The sequence below is a fragment of the Echinops telfairi genome, unplaced genomic scaffold (genome assembly GCF_000313985.2).
Source record: "Echinops telfairi isolate 266 unplaced genomic scaffold, ASM31398v2 ScPeMD7_70;HRSCAF=299, whole genome shotgun sequence".
NCBI classification, from domain to species: Eukaryota; Metazoa; Chordata; class Mammalia; order Afrosoricida; family Tenrecidae; genus Echinops; species Echinops telfairi.
The window spans coordinates 12,827,719-12,840,946 of NW_022103968.1; the positions used below are offsets into that span (position 1 = coordinate 12,827,719).

General features: G+C 46.9%; 1 protein-coding gene across 1 annotated transcript in view; it reads left to right on the forward strand.

Annotated features, from left to right (window-relative positions):
- SHTN1 (shootin 1) overlaps positions 1-13,228 on the forward strand; it is a 96,969-nt gene that overhangs the window by 72,097 nt on the left and 11,644 nt on the right. The window contains exons 14-15 of the mRNA XM_004700912.2: positions 2,247-2,367; positions 6,264-6,456. Coding sequence (XP_004700969.1) covers positions 2,247-2,367; positions 6,264-6,456 — 314 coding nt within the window. The remainder of the gene's footprint in view (positions 1-2,246; positions 2,368-6,263; positions 6,457-13,228) is intronic.

Below are 13,228 nucleotides of genomic sequence, written 5' to 3' on the forward strand. Positions count from 1 at the left end.
GAGAGGCAAAACTGTAAATAGGTCTTATTTTCAGGGGATGCCTTACTTTTGGGGAAACAGGGTAGAACTGCCCTTGTGAGTTTCCAAAACTGTAACCTTTTTACTGGGGTCATAAGCCTCATCTTTCTCCCACAGAGGGGCTGGTGGTTTCAAACTACCCACCTTGCAGTGGACAGCCCAGTGCATAACCATTCCACCACCAGGGCTCCCTTGAAGTGCCTAAAAGGTGGCTTTGGTTGTGTTTGCCTTACGTTGTCAGTGCCAATCATGCCTTGCCATGTGAATGACTTCCGTGAGCAGTTCTGTTAACTGCCTTCATTGTTCACTGCGAAATAAACTCACCTGTGTTGTTTTTAAATTGTAAAATAAGCTCTTCTAATGTCACTTGAAGGAACCCTGGTAGCATCATGGTTTCCTGTTGCTGCTAACCGTAAGGTCAGCAGTTCAAAACCACCAACTGCTTTTGGGGAGAAAGACAGGGCTTTTAACTCCCATAAAAAGTTACAGTCTGGGAAATTCACAGGGCCCCATTCCACCCTGCTCTGTAGGGTTGCTCTGAGTTAATATTGACTCGATGCCAGCGAGTGAGTGTTATAGGTGATGCGGGTTCCTTTTGATCTTTGCAATAAAGGAAAAGTAAGAAGGTGCATCCCAGGGAAAAAGACAGTAACTGCTTGATGCAAACACAGAATTACCCAAGTCTTTCACACATCAGTTTGGTTAGGCAGCAGACTCCAAACGAGTATGTTGCCCCCACCTTGTTAGCAGCTTCTCCCCTGACAACGGGTTGCTTTTCTATAATTGTATGCACTTGGAAGAACTAAAGTAGGAAACACGCTCTAAACCAAATGACCGGTATCATTTGGGATTTGTAAACTACCTGATTCTCCCCCAAGCAACTCCTTTTTTATTTTATAGGCTGAAGAAGAAACATGGATTAATGTTTGTTTGTAGGCAGTGGAATTTTGAGAATCCTTCAGGAGGCTGACAGGAGGAGAAAGGACTGGCATTAAGGCAAACCCTTAGTAACTTTGTTAGCCATTGGTGGTTAGCCTTGAACAAAACTACCTTCTAACTCTGGCTGGAAGATGGGCAGATGATCCCAGAGTTTCGGTTCTGATTCGCTACACTCGCAGGATTGTGGCGCAACTCCGTTTTGTTCTTAAGCCTATGGCTCAGTCGAGGGAGGACCGTTTCTTAGAATCGATAAAGGGCGTGCTGTGATGATGTGCTGCTCCTCCCTCCATCAGCAGGGAAGCATTTCACCGTGTGTTCTCTACAGATACTTGGCTGGTCATGGGGACAGGGAAGTCATAGCTCTTCCTCCCCAGCTCACGTCCCAGGGGAGCAAAACAGCCAACCACTGCAAGAGCATTTCTTTACCTTCTTAGAAGCGAGTCTCACTTCCAGTAGGCATACAGCTTTGTGGCATCTCTTGCTTCCTTCAGTCTCTTCTGGGCCCTGGGCTCCTCTGTTAAAAAAATCATAACCAAAAAACAATGCATTGCCCTTGGGTCAGTTCCAACTGGAACCAAGTGGAATGGCTCCACAGGGGTTCCATTTCTACGGATGCTGCCCAGGGTCAAGTCTGCTTCTGAGAAGCAGCTGGTGGGTGTGAAGCCCCCCCACCCCCACCTTTCAGTTAGCCACCAGGCACTTACGCACAGCACCCTCTGGAATCCTCTCTGTGAGGAAAGTGGGACAAGGGGGCTCCTCCTCACTGTCCTGTATGATGAGAACCTTCCTCTTTCACACCGACATCAATGTATGCCCAGGGCACCATGTCTTTGTGTGCAATAGTACACGGCGGCCATCCGACGTCTTTCCCAGGTGAGTCTTACAGATCTCTTCTCTTCTCCCCGAGATCAGCACGCCTCCAAATCTGAGCCATCAACATGCAGGTGCCTTACGACCACCACGGAATTTCATGTAGCGAGCTCATGAAGACGTGTTTCTGACCTGTTCTTTCGTTATGAGACCTGGCCTTTACGTCATTAGTCACATGGTCTTGAATGATCCTACACTGAATGTTGCCAAATAGATGCATATATATATGTAGACTTATATATATATGTGTGTATGTGTGTATATACATATATATGTACATAATTTATTTCCTTCGCTTGTTCCATTTAAATTCTGGTAATGTGTTGGTGATTTGATTTTTATTTATTTAAGTATTTATTTATTTGCATGTTGTGTTAAGACATTAACCTTTTTGTGTTTGTTTTGTTTTTTCACTTTAGGGGACACTTAACAAATCCACTAGTTCCAGAAGCTTAAAATCCCTTGACCCTGAAAACAGTGAAACTGAGTTAGAAAGGATTTTGCGCCGCAGGAAAGTGACGGCAGAAGCAGAGAGCAGTAGTAAGCTGGTTTGCATTCTCCAGTCTTCCTCTTCTTCTCTGACACTCTGCCTTGACGCCCCTTTGTAACGCGCAATCGTCTTTTCACAATGACGGAAAAGGCCGCTGCTTTTCATAAATGTTTTTAATGTGAGTGAGTAGTAAGGGAGGGCAAAGGTCCTGCGGGACGATAGTGCGTCAGCGCGCTCAAGTATTGGTAGGTTTGTTGAGTGACTGATTTGGGGGTGATTTGGGGAATTTTGGGACTCGGGGTTGCTTACTGCGAGATGCCTTGGGTTAAGATTCTCAGCGCAGGCCTTGGCACTACGACCTCACGGGGGGCAGCTTTGGGAACGAGGCGGCTTGAGTCGGAGTCCTGTCTGCCGGTTCCCAGGTGCTTCTCCTTGCACAGACCCTCTCCGTGCCTCAGTTCCATCCTCTGTAAAGTGAGGGTGGTCCAAGGGTGTACTTCACAAGGATTCCCACAAGGATTCATTCCGTAAGTCGCTGTGTGAAGAGTACAGCACTGTGCCTGAAAGACAAGTCAGCTCGCCATGAATTGCTGCTCGGAATGGGAGTGATTACACGTCAGTCACCAATAGCGAGAAATCCGCCGGACCCTTCCTCCCTGTTTAGCTCTTGACGACTGGTGGGCACCGAGTGAATGAGGAATTACAGCGCAAACGCTCAATGTGCCCTCTGAGGACATCGGAAGCTGAGTTTGGATCATGTTAGGCACACATTAGACCTCTGAATCCACTCCACCTTGGGTAACTTTCGTTTTGCTTGCTGAGAAAAAGCGTTTCTGGCCGGGTCGAGGCTGACTTTGAAAAACGATCTCGAGATTCACATTAGTCAGCAGCCCACAGGATGAGCCTCCTCGATTCAGGGTCCGCAGCTTCAAACCGCCATCATTTAGGCTGCTCTGGTCAGTCTACTGACCAGCGTCAATCTGTCAAACCTGGGCGCATCCCGTGAGCTGCTGGCGTGTGAAGGATTTGGGCCATGGGTCAGCGAGCTCTCCCTTCAAGCTGGGTAGGCACTCTCCAGCCGGAAGCTTCTATTCCTGAAAGCTGCCGGCTGTTTTCTTCCAGGAAATGCAGCTATTTGGTTTTCATTGGGTTTGGACAGTCCCTGGTTAAAATCCTACCGGGATTCCGCCCCTTAGAAAAGTACACCCCTCACCCCACCCCCGCCATATGGAGTCAGATCTTTCAGGTTGCTTTTAAGCACTTGTCTTCCATAGTGATTTTTGTAAATTGATCAGTGCTTGAGTCATCTCTTGCATCATTTCTTCCTTACGGAGATGCCGCATCATTATTTAGGACATTGTGGCTGCCTTTGTGGGCAATGGCAGTTAAAATTTTGTGTTTTGTCACCAATTTACATACCTTCCCCCTCCCCCTACCAAAACAAAGCATCCTTGCTCATGAACTTGTTCTAAAAGCGGTCCCACGCACTGTGCCAGGGTCAGTGTCAGTGGGGAAAGCCAAGGAGACACATTGCCTGTGGAAATTTGAATACTCCAAAGAGTGGGTAAAAGTAGGGACACGTTTATAGGCATGGTGAACAACAGCCTTTTATTTTATTGATTAAACTTCACCAATCTATACGTATTCAGTGTATCCTCTGAGGGAAGTTAGAATAAAGGATAAATACTCACTGGAACCACTGGATAAGTATTCACTGAAACCACACTGGAGGGTGGCTAGAGAAGTGACAACCGTGCGATCGGTGTGCTAGAAGGGAAATGTACTATGGCGGCTGGCATGGAATTCTACAGGAATATTCCTCAGTGCTTTCTAGTAGCCAAGGCAAAAGAAAAGGAAAGAAACAAACATTGTCCAATAAGAGGAGTCCCCTCGTTTGGGGTGTTACAAAGAGTTCTTAGCATCAAACTCAAAGAGACGCCACATGGATTTTTAAAATAAAGATCATAGACTGGCTTAGGGACAGTTGTGAGAATCCCAGGGAAGACAAAGTAAGGAAGAAATGGGCAGCACAGCTGTACCCTGGAGACAAGCTGGACAGAGAGAGGCATTGGTAGGTTTGTGTCTTGGGCACACTTGAACCTCAAGATTTGCCTTCTGCATGCAAAGGGTCTTGGGAAGTCTTAAATGTGTGGTCTCCTATGAAGAGAGGGATGCTTTTAGGAGGACAAAGGGAGGAGCCTGAGCTTTGTAGAACATGGACCTCAGGAGAAAGGACTTCTCCAAGGACCCGGGAGCATTTATTTTCTGTAGACTTCTATCTACAGGCCTAATTAACGTTCCCTTGCTTTACCTACCTAGCCTTGTGGTCTACACCACACGGCCATCTCGAAGTGCCTCTGGAAAAATGCTGGGTAGCTGAGGCAGGATCCACTAGTGATCGTGGTAATAATAATCTTAAATATTATGTCCCTCCTATTTCTCTGGATATGTAAGAAAAATAAGCTTTGGCTCAGCTCACCCACTTACTCCCTCTTTTAATACAGTTTCAGTTTCCGAGCAGGCGGCAGGCATTGACCTAAATGACACACAGATCTTGCCTCCTCTACAAGGACGGATTATTGAAAGCTGTCTAGTGTCGTAGTCAACAAGATTCCAAGGACAGAATAGAGCTTATTGGAAACAATTCTTCAATACGACGTCTGACAGATTGTCTAGAACTTTCTTGCTCTTCTTCCCACCTCCCCACACAGCCTGGGACTTCCCCTAGTTGGGAGGGAAGGGCCTCTGAAACTAGAATATACAATAATGTCACAAACCTGTCTTCCCCGATGGTATAGATGAGATGAATGATATGGAAGGCAGACACAAATGCTTTGTAGGCTGGGACTTTCCACCGGATGACAGGTGACCGGCGTGTGTCTTCTCATAGACTCAAGCCGAAGGAGATGCCCAACGTTCGTTTTTCTCTCCTTTTCAAATTAGAACTTCGTTTTGGAGTTGACAATGGTTCACTGTTGGAGCACGCCAGTGCCTTCTCATTTACGTGTAAGACTGAAATTCTGTTGCTTAAGAGTCTGTCTTGGGAGATGATCTGACTGCTTAAGGGTAACACAGTTCCCACGTATGGTCCTCCCCTTATTGGCACCTGGCAAGGTTGTCTTCTAGCTTCATGTAAAAAGTTACCATTTTACTTACACCTTTTTTACTTCATTGCCTACAACTCTTCAAGAGGATTTCTACGCTTCAGGGGAGACATGCTAGGACGTTGCCGTGAGGAACGCTGCCCAGGGCAGACTATTTCTGCATAACGACAGGCACTGGAGGGAGGGAGGGAGGTCGTGATGGTGTTGAGCCCCCGGTGCTCAGAATTTTTATATCGGTCTGCCAGTAACAGTTTAATCAAAATCCATAGGGTAGACAGTCAAGTTCTTTACCATTTACTTTTTATAATCTGCGCCTACATTTTCAGAGGCGGTAAATCCACTTACTTCTCACTCACATTAAAATGAACATGATTATCAAAGCTGTTTGGTGTTCCAGGAGCCTTCGTGACCTGGTCAAGAGCCTTTGGACAGCTCTCCTTTTCTGTTTAAAATGAGCAGCGAGCTGGTTTGGGGGAGGGATTAACTCGTAAGAGGCCAAATGGCTCAAGTCGGCTGTCAGAAAGCCATGCTCTAAGAGAAGACAGGGTTTTTCAGTTTCAGTTTTATTAAGGACCAGTGGGCGAGAGCGCTGTGGCCTGGGGTTCTGTGGTTTCTTAAAAATCTGTACACAATTGCTCAGCATGGTCCCAGCGCGTTGAAAAGTCAGAGTACCCCCGAAGTAGAGCCAATGTCCAGTAGGAACGTTTTCCAGCATGCTCTTATGATCTAAACAAATCTGGCCCTTTCACGTCCTTATCTCTGCAGCTAATCTGTTTTTTCAGAACCATATTAATAAGCATCAGGCCGAATCATTAAACTTGAGGTATGTGTTTGGTTTTAAGGTCCAACCGGGATATTAGCCACCTCAGAGTCCAAATCCATGCCAGTGTTGGGTTCTGTATCCAGTGTAACAAAAGCAGCCTTGATCAAGAAAACTCTGGAGGCAGAATTCAACAGCCGGTCCCCCCCCACACCTGAGCCAGGTGAAGGGCCCCGTAAATTGGAAGGATGCACGAGTTCCCAGGTTGCCTTTCAGTAAGTAAATGACGATGTCTCTTCTTTCAGTAGTGTGTAGACGAATCTGTGATGACTAACGTGTGTTACTTTGGTTTGTCTCTCTTGGGAGAGAGACTGATGGGGTTCAACAGGAAATAACTTTCTTCCATTCAGTTCATGATCTCCCCGGTTGGCTTCCAGGCTCTCAGCCTAAAGGTCTCCTTCAGATGCACAACAGGCACCATGTGCAAAGAGCATCCCTTTCCCTAAACTGGTCTGACAATCAGGTTCTTTTTCTACCGAAAGCCTCGAGCTGGCTGATACGTATTCTCTCAGGACCCAGTGTGTACATCATCCCATGTCATGAATGCTTCGTGAGCAGCCCCGGAAGAAACCTGACCTTCCGGGGCCACCCCAAAGGCTCCATTTTTTACCACCTTACCGTTCTGGCCCTCAGTTGGACACGCGCCTTTCCGAATGCTCAATCCTGAGCGCGAGCGAGCAAGTCTTGATTCTGGAGAGTCCCTCAGAAGGCTTGACCCGCAGTCTCACCATGGCCCCTGGATCGGCAGTCAATCAGCCCCCTCTGGGTTTCCCCCAGATCTGGCGGAGGATCCACGTGCCGTCTAACAACGGCAAGCCCTTTCTGAAGTTCGGCGACACTTGTGTTCTAGTTGCCTCGTTGGGATGTCAATTGGTTGGCACTTGAATAAAAGGAAGAGGTGAGACAAATGAGATCAGGTGAATATTGTAATCATGGGTAATTGAGCCTCTGAGTTCCTGTTCTCTCAGGAGAGAGAAGGTCTCCCACTCTCCATGCCTCACACCCTTGCTGTCTTAGCTGAAAGGGTGCAACCTGGACAAACCGAGTTGAAATTCAAGTTGGATCTATTTTTGCCCACTGGTATTTTCGGCCGTTTTCCTCACTGGTACTGTTCACTCCCCCAACCTCCACCTCCTTTGGGAATGAAAGGCCTTCTGAGCCAACTTGTCGTTTTACCCAGTTTCATTGTGTTTAAAAGCACATTTTCTCTTACGGTTCTGTGTCCTTTTAATTCCCCCCCCTTTTGACTAGTCATTTGAACAGTGCTAACAGGAAGATGATCTGTATTCCTCCACTGGCTTTCCTATTACGTTTGTTTGACACCTAATTTGACATCCAGAGTCTGCCAGCATTTGCACCCATGTCCAGACCCAAAGGCAATCTGACAGAGACAGGTTCGTTCCTGAGAAGGTTTCAGCATGCGCATATAGATTTCCCTCCCTTGACCGGTTCACACAGATAATCTTAATCAGAAAATACTGTAACTCCTTCTTCCTTGTGTCTGCCTTTTCTTCTCCGAAAGTAAGTGGAAATTACATTGCCGAGAAAGGCAATGAAATAATTGCAGGCCCCAGGTCTGCCGAGCGTGTGTTGAATCGACAGTGAGAAGGATCCGTGTGTGGACAGACACAGTTCCTAGAGGCCATCAAGGCCAATGTGAAGCTTTAATTTATTTCTCGTCTTGCTATTCAATGCCTGCTTAAGAGATACATTTCACTTTAACTTAGCTCCTTTGGGCACGAATGCAAATCCCTGATGCTGCTGTATTAACTTTTAAACTTTGCAGCCTAATGTGCCATCACTTGGTTCTTGACTTGTGTGCTCCCTAGAATAACCAACGCCGTGTATTTTCACACTGACAGCTATTTAGCAAGTAAGAATGCCTTTCTGAAGCACCATGCGACTATCCAAATGAGCCCGAGAATGTGTGTGCCTTCATACATCCCAGATAGTAGGCAGACATCATTCATTTATGTTTCAACCTAACCCTTGCATGACTAAGGGGAGTTTGGAACTCTGTGGTTTCTCTGGATCCTGTGAAACCAGCCTCGCTGTCTGGAATGACAAGGGGTACCTTCAGGGCTGTGTCCAACTGATCTTAACAGATTGGCCCACCCTACTGTTGAAGTGCACGGTCAAGGTAACCACATGGACTGACCTCCTGCACTTCCATTATCACTGCCCTTTGAAGTCGGGTCAGCAGTTCAACGGAGCAATGTTTCTTTCCTCTGCTTTTTAAAACCATCTTTGGGCTTTGATTTTGACCGGTGGTGACACCACCATAGTGTTTCAGGTGAGCATCCCTCTCAGCTCCTGTTGGTAAGGCTCCAAGGTCAAGGGAGGGCTCCATTCACAATACCCTCTAATACCTATGCTGCTATCCTGACATGTGCACACACACCTGGTACCTGCCACTCTGACTTCCCTCCTGCTCCACTGTAGCCTCTTTAGCCAGCTACCTTCCCATCGTAACCCATCTTCTACCCTCTTGCCAGTTTCAGTCCATCGCCACCCTACAGGACAGCAGACTGCTCTGGAGGGTTTCCAAGCCTGCATTCTTACACAGAGCAGCTTGTCCCACCCTACCACCTGGGGGCAGTCGGTGGGTTCCAAGTGCCCGCTCTTGAGTTTTCAGGGGAGCACACACCCCCGTTGTACCTCCATGAGCCCTCTCACCGCCATTGAGTCCATGCTCACTCAGAGTGTCCCTTGAGGACCGAGTAGAGCTACCCCTGTGAATCTCCAAGACTTAACGGTTTGCGACAGTTGAAAGCCCAGTCTTTCTCCTTGGGAGCAGCGGGTGGCTTCGAACTGCTGACCTTGCAAATCTTAGCCCATTGTATCACCACTACGTCACCAGGGCACCTCCCTTTGCTTTTTCTGGTCTCCTATGCCTCATGTTTTACTCACCCCATGGCTTTACATCTTAGTGCCGCCCCTCCCTCAATTCTTGGCTCAGAAGTCACTTCCATGAGGCCTCCCCTTACTTGAAATGACAACTACTACCCACACCCCTGTGGCCACAACAACCATCATCTTCCAGCCCCCTGTAGACGCTTCATAGCCATTGTTCATTGTCTGCCTCCCCTGGCTAGCAGAAAGTTCCAGGCAGGGAGCGATTTGTCATCAGTCACAGGTGTCTCTCAAACACCCGGAACAACACCTGGCGCATGGTAGGCTCTCGGGAAATACTTTCTGGATAGATGAACACGTGTTTCGTGTCATTAAAATGGTAGAACCTCAACTCTTCCGAAGGCCCGTTAGCCAGCGTCTCCGCCTTACTCGACAGTCAGGCGTACCCCAGCTAGATCTTGTAAGGGTTGGTTTACTGACGTTTAGTTGGCTTAGTCGTGTGTTACATCGCACATCTTACCTGCTCAGGAGTCGTTTATATTCCGTTCGGCGTGTGATGGGCGTCAGAGACAACAGAATATGCCGTTATAAATGAAAGACTCAGCTGTGCTTACTTACTGAGAGACCCCAGCCACCCCGGGACGTTTTTGAAGCCACTGAAAAGGTTTTTGAATGGAAAGGGTAAAACGAAACAGGAACTGCACTAACAGGAAATTCCGTAACATCAGGCTTACTTTTTCTTCTCTTTGAATACATTCCCGAAAATGTGCGTGTAATCCAAATAATGCAGTCGCTGCTGTTTGAGACCCTGTGGGGTCGGAGATGTTCTGATTCATGTGCTACGTGTGTGTAGGTGCTGAGGTACTGTCAGGGCTTCATTGCGATGCTTAATTAAAAGGAGGCTGCTTGTCACCAGCCTACGCAAAGCAAGGTGTTTACTGAAGAAGAAAGATGACAAAGGGGAAGATCATCAAGGCTTGAGGAAACCTAATTGTTCTATTTTAATAGCTTCAATAATCTGTGTCCTACTAATTATTTTTAACAGGTATACACTATTGAGTCATAATATCTTCAACTTCCAGTGAGTTTAAGTTTCATTAATTCTGATTGGCTGTAATTCAGGCAGAAATGATGCTGGGCATCTTCTTTTATGCTATTAAGGACAAAGGAAATGGACGTGAATCCAAGTTTTGCTTTCATACCCCTTCCTATTAATCTAGACGTATCTGACAGCATTAACATATGGTAAAATCCATTGGCTCAGGTTACCCAACGGGGTGGTCCGTATACAGTGGACAACTGTAAGTCACAATAATTATAATTATTTTTAAGATTCTAGTTTACTGTCTTCTATACTTTGGGCATGTGGTCAGGAGAGGACATCGTGCTTGGTCAAGTGGAGGGGCAGCGAAAAAGAGGAAGGCCCTCAGGGAGATGGATTGACACCATGGCTGCCACCGTGAGCTCAGGCCTAGGAATAGTGTGAGAGTGGCACAGGACTAGTGCGAGGGTCCCTGTGGGTCAGAATCGCTGGCATCTAACAGCAATGGTATTGTGTTCTGATGGCTGCTGTACCTGGACATGGGCTAATCAAGTGCTACATGGGGCCCGAAACACAAGAAGGGTTTGCATTTTTATCAGTAAGAGTCTGTAGACGGGAGAAGGAGGAAACAAGTACAGTGTTAACAGTTGGTGGAACCAGGGCCTTTCCCCATAGACACAAAGTGGCAGGCAACAGAGGGCTCTTTTCAGCACAGGTCTCTGCAATCGAGCAAGGTTCATCCACATCTTGGATTTGCCCATGACTGTCCTTAGGGCTTTGGCCAAGCACATTCTTTATCTGAGGACTGTTTCCTCGTGTAAAAAGTGAGGACTGTCGTGTAAAAGAGATAATATATGAAAACTATTTCGCGAAAGTCCTATCTTACATTAATGATACCATGCTTGGGCCATGGATGGGCCATCTAGGACGTAGTTAGGGTTGAAGGTTAATATGCAAGGCATCTGAGACGTTGAGTCAGCCTAGTAACCTTGGACAGATCGTTGATCCTCTGTTTTCTTTTTGTGTGTATTTGTGTTTTTCGCATCTAAAATTGGGATTTTTAAATTAGAAACTCTAGCTTCCCTATCTGCAGTAGAATCCAATTCCTAATCAGTGTGGTGATGTGGTAAAGATGCTCACAGCTAGGATGAGGCACAGAGGTTAACTATGTGTCATATATGTATCTGTGGACCTCGATTTACAGTAAAACACATAGAACCAGAAATGTGGAATAATTAATTTTTAAAAACGTCAGAACTTACCAATCCAAATCAGAACGAGTGTTACCTTTCAAAGCAATATCAGGCCCTCCCCATTACACATCCACTGAAATGGCAACCACACACACAAATCTGCATCATGAGTGGTTACACTACAGTAGTTACACTCACCATGTCAGTCTCCTAACAAAGCTTTTAAAACCTCATTTGGATTAGAGATAATGAATCAACAGACAAACCCAAACTCGCTGCCATTGGACTCCCGGAGCCCTGGAGGACAGGGCAGCGCTGTCCTGGGAGCTGGGAGTAGAAAGCCTCATTCCTCTTCCTCCCTCAGACCCGCTGGTGGTCTCTAACTGTTGACCTCGCAGATCCCAGAGGGAGTCAAATGGGCAGTCTCTTGGGTCTGTGTTTCCGGGTGGAGGAAGTAGGTGAGAAGTGAAGCCTGCCCTCACCCTCCCAGAGAAGTCATGCCAGTACTTACTTTGATGAGAAGAACTGGGCGGTCCGGCGTGGTGCGTCGGTCCCCCCCACGTGTCACTGAAGGGAAACACCGGCCAGTCTGGCGCCAGTTGCCTCACAATTGTTCTTACGTTTGAACCTTTGTTGCAGGCACTGTGGAGGTCCATTCGACTCACCAGGACATATTCCACGTACTTTCAATGGAGCATCGGCTATGAAAGTAGATTGCATTTTTTTTTAATCGCTATCTGTTTGCTTTACCACGGCGGGTTTTGTGCCATCCTCACAAGTATTCCTACACTTGAGACTATTGTCACAGGTCGCTATGGGTTGGGACCTGACAACACCGGTGCTCAAAATTCTGCATCCTGGGGTGTCGATGAATGTGTGACTAGAAAATGGGCATCGGCAAACAGATGTTGAGTTGAGCAATGAACAAGAAACCCAGTGGTTGTCCATTTTAATTCTTTGCCACGAGCCTGTAACACTAGCACAGTGGTTCTCGACCTTCCTCATGCCGCCACCCTTTCATGCAGTTCCGCATGTTGTGGGGACCCCCAATCATAACATTATTTTCGTTGCTATTTCATCACTGTCATTTTGCTACTATTATGAATGTGGCGACCTCTGGGTTGTGACCCACAGGTTGAGAACCGCTGCACTGGCACCAATTTCAACAGAATACAGGTCACCCACGCTTTTTGAAAGTTTGCTTTCGTCCACTTGACTTGTTTGAAAGACCTTCATTAGTCCTGGGTTTTGCTAACTGAGTTCCGAAGAGGATTTTTGCCTTCAAGGGTAAAAAAAGAGGTGGCAAGTGGAGCTAGCATTCGGGGTCTGTTTCGCAGTGAGCCGTTAAGGGGGGGCTTGTCACCAAGCTCCTTCTGGGGGAACTGCATCCAGCATTCCAGGATCAAGCTGCCCCTCAGAGTTTTGAACTGTCGGTGGGCACTATGTGTTCGGGACATTTTCGGTTTTACATGTTGGAGAGTTCCCCCGCTGTCCAAAAGTAAAGTGTTGCAGTGAAACTTTGTGTAAGCCGAACTGCCATAAAGGGAAGACGCAGTCACCACTAATTTATATGGGAAGATATCGGAGTATTCCCAGGCCCCGCAAAATAACACTGCAAATCCTACCAGATAACATATAAAACCCAACATGACCCAACACGCAGGGTGACAGACACAGTTCAACGCCATGGTGGGCTCAAGTACAGGGACAATATGGTGGATTTATAATCTGTCAACAGAGGCTGTGGGAATGGAGCTGGTTGTAAGTTTGGATATGGAAATGATTTTAGAACTTGCTTCCACGACACTTGGTGGTGACTGTAATTCACCAATGTGTGTTAAATCAGGTGCTTTTGAATGCAAATTTTACTTCATTCACTGAACAATATCCCCAGTTTAC